The sequence below is a fragment of the Sorex fumeus genome, unplaced genomic scaffold (assembly GCF_029834395.1).
Source record: "Sorex fumeus unplaced genomic scaffold, SorFum_2.1 ptg000075l, whole genome shotgun sequence".
NCBI lineage: Eukaryota > Metazoa > Chordata > Mammalia > Eulipotyphla > Soricidae > Sorex > Sorex fumeus.
Window position 1 is genome coordinate 6,136,925 of NW_026606132.1, and position 7,277 is coordinate 6,144,201.

The 7,277-nt window shown below is 43.1% G+C and overlaps 1 protein-coding gene across 1 annotated transcript; it reads left to right on the top strand.

The window, feature by feature from the left end:
- The first annotated feature begins 4,948 nt into the window (after positions 1-4,948).
- On the top strand, positions 4,949-6,439 carry LOC130038343 (casein kinase II subunit alpha-like). The gene has a single exon (XM_056130235.1). The coding sequence runs from the start codon at positions 4,949-4,951 to the stop codon at positions 6,437-6,439; it is 1,491 nt and encodes a 496-aa protein (XP_055986210.1).
- The last annotated feature ends 838 nt before the right edge of the window (positions 6,440-7,277 follow it).

A 7,277-nucleotide genomic window follows, 5' to 3' on the forward strand; every position in this document is an offset into this window, starting at 1 on the left:
TGTTTGGCATATCGAATACATCACGGGTAGCTTGCCAGGCTCTGCTGTGCGGGCGAAATACTCTTGGTAGCTTGCCGGGCTCTCCGAGAGGGGCGGAGGAATCGAACCCTGCTTGGCTGGACTGGCTGTGCGCAAGGCAAACGCCCTACCACTGTGCTATCGCTCCAGTCCTGCTTATATGTATGTATATATATATTTATCTTTTTTAAGTATTCGATATTTGTTTCCTTCTCCTTTACACCCCATCAAATATGGTGTGGTACTCTTAGTATATCAGTGGTGTAGAGTATGAGGATACTAAAATTTTAAATATCTGGAGTTAATTTTTTAACTGGATGGTGACTTTGGGGTCTGGAGGCATCTCTGAAGTTTGTTGCTCTCTTCTGAGATTTATTTGTGAGTCTGGATCATGGCCATTAATGAGCTTATATGGTGACAGAAGCAGTTTGTGGGCATGACTGCCAGGCTCCTTAAAGAACAAGGAGATGGTGGGAGGTTTCCTATTCCTGACTGTGTGATCCTGGAGGTTTCAGTCACAAATCCCATATATCTGAGTTTTTCAGCAGATTCACTCATAGATGAGGCTCGTCCGACACTGTGGAGATCAGCCATGAGCATGGTATCGATTGGGTTCTGGAGGTTTTCAACTGCCAGGACTCTGTTTGGGACAGGTGAAAGGACTCACCTGCTCCCCTCCGGGTGGCCCTAGGTGAGACAGACTGGCATGGGATCCGGAGGCATGTCTGAAGCTTTCAATTTATTTCACAGTGTTCTTAATGAATTACTGATTAATGCCCAGGCTAGTAGTCAACCTGCAATGAACTTTTGTGTAAGGTGTGAGAAATAAATCCAGTTTCATCTCTTGCCAGTGGGTATAGAATTATCTCAACACTGTGTGCGGAAGAGGTTTTGCTACTCAGTTCCATACCCCAGTTCCTTTGAAATAGATAAACTGTCCATATTAGTAAACCCAGATGCTGCTTTTTTGAGATTTTGTAGGAGCAGGTGTGACAACCAGACATACAGTAATCTCGTGTGAGTGCAACTCAGACATTGCATGGATACCAGAAATTAGGCACCTAAAGCAACTCCTGCACCACTTAGATTCTGCACCATTCATAGGTTTGTCAACCATTCTGGCTGTCATCTTGTGATCAACCCCTTTAAATCCTTCCTTGCTGCTGACTTTCCCAGTTGTAAACATCTCGTTTTTATCAAATGCCAAGGGCCTGGCTTGAAGATCCACAAGAACATGCAGCTGACAGCCTTTCTTCTAACAGTTCCAGATTGTATTTCCACTCATTTTTCTGATTTTCTTAGGTCATCACCACTGCAAGACTTCTGCCAAAAGTCTTCCTCATTCTGCTTTATAGGGTACATTTCTCTCCCATGTTTTCTGGAAGCAGAGCCATAAAACTTCTACTTTCCCCTGACTCTGTCATTCCTCTCTCCACACAGTGGTAATGACACATACAACCCTAACCTGTTTCTCATTTGGCCTTCTTTAGGAATTGAGGAGAACCATATTCATTACTGTGCAGCTAGACTGCAGCAAATTTCCTAGAAGGATACAGTCTCCTTTTATGTGGTGACTCTCTTTTGTGTATTGGCCCCACTAATGCGCTAACCACAGATCTGACCGCAAATTAGTTGTTCTTGCTTTGATTTTTCATGCGGCCTACAGCATCTACCTCAGGATTCTTTTTTTTTTTCAGAATTCTTTTTGTGGGTTTTCTCCCCATATCCTACTTCACTTTCCTCTTCTGTCATTAACTCTCTTCTTCATTTATGCTAAATGGTGCATTCTGCCCTGAAGAGGAGTATTGATTGACACTCCTACCTTCAAGTTCATGATACTCTGGAAAACTTTCAGATATCCTTTTTTCTGGGGGGGGGGGGGGGTCACACACGGCGATGCACATGGGTGCTTGGAGGACCATATGGGATGCTGGGACAAACCTTGGTTGGCTGCGTGCAAGGCAAATGCCCTACCTGCTGTGCAGTTGGTCCAGCCCCAACCCTCTTGATATACAGATTTGCGCCTCATCTGTCCCTCCATGACTGATTGGCTCAGGTATTTAATGAAATTTGCAGGAGCACTCTGACAATTCCTTTTCAGACTCCCTCACTCTATGCCTTCTAGTAAAACTACCCAGAGGCCCGAGAGCTCATGGTATGGTCAAGGGGATGTTTTACACAGGTATCCCAGTAAAAGTTGATGTTTCTATTCTTTCCTTTTTTGTATGCCATAGTAGTTAATGGATAATATCACAATACAACCATACTACAATGTAGGTTTATCAATGAAATATATTTTATACCTTAAATATATAATGTTAAATGATAAATTTATTCATACGGTTAAAATTTAATCAGAGAATACAAGATACTTTTATAGGTGCCTACATATTAAAGACACCAATTTTTTTATGTTCTCTGAGTTTAATATCAAAATTATTACCTGTACTTTCAGTATCCTTGGCTGGTGTCAAAGACAGAAACAATTTAATAGTCATTCATCACGATCATGATCACGACCATCCTGTTATTTGTCGATTGCCTTGAGCAGGCCCCAGTAACGTCTCCTTCATCCTAGCCCTGAGATTTTTAAGAAAGTGCCATATTCCAGACTCTTTAGGAGAATGAGACCCATCATTGTTACTGGTATTTGGCATATTGGGTATGCCATGGGGAGTTTGCCAGACTCTGCCGTGTGGGCAGGTTACATTTGGTAGCCTGCCAGTTTGTCCAAAGTAGGAATGAGATAATAAGATGTTGCACGGCCGCAAATGCGGCTGCACACTTCCATGAGCTGGGTTTTATGGTCTCTGAGTCTTGGCCGTTGATGGGATTACACGGCTCCAGGGGGCCAGTGGGTAGGTGTGACCTCCACCTACTGGAACTTGGAGGATCTGGGTGGAGGTTGCTCAGCCCCCATCCTAGTAGGCTTGGAGATCTCAGCCCCAGGACCCGCATGCCTTTGTTCCTCTACCGGTACCTTCATGTGTGCGGAGAGTGGTCTCAGCATGGTGGTGGCTGGTTCTGGAGGTCTTCGGCTGCCGGTGCCCTGGTCTGGGCGGGGAGGGAAACTCAACCCACTCCCCTCCAAGGGGCCCCAGCGAGGACAGTTAGGCACGGGGGCAGGAGACTCTGCCAGTCATTCATGGGTACAAAAAAAAACCCAAAAGGGATAAATCTGCTTTTGTTTGTCTTGTTTATTTGGTGGAAGAAGGACATACCCCGAGGATCTCAGAGGCCTATGCTAGAGAGTTTCTCCCGTTAGTACTTGGGGCACTAAATAGGGCTAAAATTGAACCCAGACATCCTATATCAAAGAAAGCACTCAGCCTTTAAAGGAATGACACTGACACTGTACTAGATACATAAGAATACAGTGATTTTCAGAATATTATCCAGATATAAATACTAGCACTGTCCTCCAGTTGTTCATTGATTTGCTCGAGTGGGCCCAGTAGCGTCTCACAACAAATTGTGGGAGTTGTTATTACTATTTTTGGCGTATTGAATACATCATGGGGAGCTTACCAGGCTTTGCCATGCGGGTGAGATACTCTCCGTAGCTTGCTGGGTTCTCCGAGAGGGGCGGAGGAATTGAACCCAGGTCGGCCATGTTGGCCGCGTGCAAGGCAAATGCCTTACCCACTGTGCTATATAAATACTAGAAATATACAATTTGTATTTAAACTTTATGTATCTCTGAAGTAATATAGAATTAACATGTTTAGAAAAAAATGAAATAATTTATAACTGAAATAATGCACAGTTAAATAATCAAATAATGTAGTTCCCACAACCACATTGCATTTACTCCATAAATTATTATTTTTTAATGCCCTAGCTGCTTAGTATTCATGATTCTTCGGTGTTTTCACATTTTCTATGTAGTTCTTAAATTTCTAATTATGCAGTGCTGTTAATGATCTTTTTATATAAGAGAAATTGGATCCTTGTGGTAAATTTGAAAGCGGTATATTTGGTAGAGGACATATGCATGAAGTGGTGCAAGTGTTGATCTGTAAATTAATAGAGACTTTAGCATGGATGAAGTTACCCATGTGGTGGAACAAACTGTTGGTAAACTGGACAAGGTGTTTCATATGTGGCTTTTGTGTCTGTCATGAATGTTAAGTAGAAAAGGATCAACAGGGAGCATATTAATGTCGACTGTGATGAGCAGGGGATATGCTCCAAAATTTAGCAGATACATGATACAGAAAACAGGCTTGAAGATGATAAAATAACATAATGTTCATTGCAACTGTAAGCTTAGTCAATTCCAACCCCTAATCTAATGCTTTATCTTAACTCACAGAAGAGCACAGTGACCTCAGGTTTGCTTTACCTTAGGAAATCATTTTTTACTCACTAGGATTCAGAGACACAGAAAGCAACAGTAATTTATAGCCAGTAGTAGTAAGGATTGGGATGTGTTTAATGGACACATACGCAGCTCATGTAAATTGGCAGTATCTTTCAAGAGCGTTAGGTTTATGGTAAATTGCTTTTTCCTCACACACACCCTGTCAATATGTGGACATGATTCAGAGTAAAGGTAGAACAAAAATGCCAGCCTCCAATTGGTCTCCGAGGCTGATTTCCCTGCAGTGTTGTCTCCTTTTATTCTGCAGCAGCCACACTGTAGAGGAGGGGGAAGAGCAGCAGCATCCACTGCAGCTTCTACCACAGAGAGGGGTCCCACCCAACAGCACTCAGCAGGCCACAAGACACAGCAAGGGACTTAACGCCACCTAATGAATATTAGTACATACAGTAAAAGAGTAGACTAATTCCGCGAGTCAGATATTAAAAAGTTGCTTATCTCAAGTTTTTCTTTTAGGGGATAACAAGTCTGAAGCAAGATCTAAAGTGTTTCTAAACACTGTGACTTACAGATCTGCAACCATCAGCTTTATCTTTAGCTACCAATATGTCTGACGAGTCACTACCCTTGTCAAGCAGGGCTAGAGTTTATGCAGATGTTAATGCACAACAACCCAGAAAATACTGGGATTATGAGTCACATGTGGTGCATTGGGGGAATCTAGATGACTACGATCTGGGAAAAAGAATTGGCCACGGAAGCTATAGTGAAGTATTTGAAGCTGTCAAAATTACAACAAATGAAAAGTTTGTTGTTAAACTCCTCAGCCCAATCCTAGAGGAGAAAGTCAAGCGTGAAATAAAGATTTTAGAGAATTTGCGAGGTGGTCCCAACATCATAACTCTGACAGACATTGTGAAAAATAATGAGTCAGGAACCCCTGGCTTGGTATTTGAATATATAAACAACACTCATCACAAGAAGTTGTACCAGATATTTACCGACTATGATGTACGCTTTTACACCTATGAGACTCTGAAAGCTTTGGATTACTGTCATAGCATGGGGATTATGCATCGAGATCTCAAACCCGAAAACATCATGATTGATCATGAGAAAAGAAAGCTATGGGTAATCGACTGGGGATTGTCGGAATTTTACCATCCTGGTGAGGAGTATAGTACTCAAGTTGTTACAAGATACTTTAAAGGCCCTGAGCTGCTGGTTGACTATGAGATGTATGATTATAGTTTGGACATGTGGAGCCTGGGGTGTATCCTGGCTAGCATGATCTTTCACAGGGAGCCGTTTTTTCGCGGTCATGATGATAATGATCAGTTGGCGAAGATAGTCACCATTCTAGGAACAAGCCGTTTTTATGAGTACATTAAAAGATACAGGATCAAGATCAATAAACATCTCCAAGTAATTGTGGGCAGGCATTCCCGTATTCGTTGGCATCACTTTATCCGCAATGAAAATGATCACCTTGTCAGCCCAGAAGCCTTTGATTTCCTGGATAGGGTGCTACAATATGACCCTCAGTTAAGGCTTACCGCCAGAGAGGCCATGGAACATCCCTATTTCTCAACAATCGTAAGTGACCAGGCTCAAGGAATTGGTGAAGCTAGTGGTCTGGAAAGCAGTATGCCTGCAACCACTGACGCCACTCTGCCAACTGACACCACTCTGCCTGCTGATGCCACTCCACCTGCTGACACCATTCTGCCAGCTGACGCCACTCTGCTCGCTGACGTCACTCTGCCCGCTGATGCCACTCTGCCCGCTGACGCCACTCCACCTGCTGACGCCACTCTGCCTGCTGACGCCACTCTGCCTGCTGATGCCACTCCACCTGCTGACACCATTCTGCCAGCTGACGCCACTCTGCTCGCTGACGTCACTCTGCCCGCTGATGCCACTCTGCCCGCTGACGCCACTCTGCCCGCTGACACCACTCTGCCCACTGCCGCCACTCTGCCAGAGACTTCAGCACTGGTCCCTTCACCGTGTGGACCCATGACTGGGTCAGCAGTGATCGATGATCCCACTGCCCCTGAGAATCCCGCTCCATCTTCATCCAATGCTCAGGAGTAACCACACTCTGTGAGCATCACGAGATGCTCAGGCAGAGGGAGGTAGGGAAGTCAGCTCTCTTCAGAATTTTTATTTTAAAAATGTTTCATTGATATTCTGTGATTTACAATACTGTTAATGATGATTTCTTGTGCACGTGATTCCAATACCTCATCCATCAACAATGTACCCACCTCCCTCACTCCCCAAGTACCTCAACACTCCTTCATATCCCCCACCAACTTAATAATATGGATCAGTTTTTCAGTTTTGTTGCCTTTGGCATTTTTGTTTCTACCTTGCTGTGTTTCTTTAAGTTCCACACATGACAGAGATCATTCTGTATCTATCCACTTTTTTTTTTCTGACTGACATTACTCAGCCTCATATCCTGTAGTTCCATCCATAATGCTGCAAATGATAAGATTTTGTTCTTTCTTCATGAGACTTCAGCCAGGTGGGGAGAGGGGGGAAGTATTTCAGAAGTAGTACTAGTACGTTCATACTGTCATTTGTGCAGGCGTGCTTATTCAACAATTAAAGAAAAAACTAACCAATTGATTTTTTTCTCTCCATCCTCAGGTCCTTATTTTTATCTGCAGTGATGTGGAACCATCTACTTGAAGAAGTTTTTTTGTGATGATATTGGTGTTATAACATTCTCTACCTGGAACTCAAACCTGAATAACTTTATAAATTGCAGTGCCTTAATATAAAAGTTTTAAAAGTTATTTTGATTGTGAATCATCTGTAATTAACAATGTTTTGTGTTAGGAATCATGATGAGATTTGTCTCCACTGACGTGGATTAAAGAGGGGAGAAACCAGACACTGAAAGGCAAAGATCTCATATTGTTGC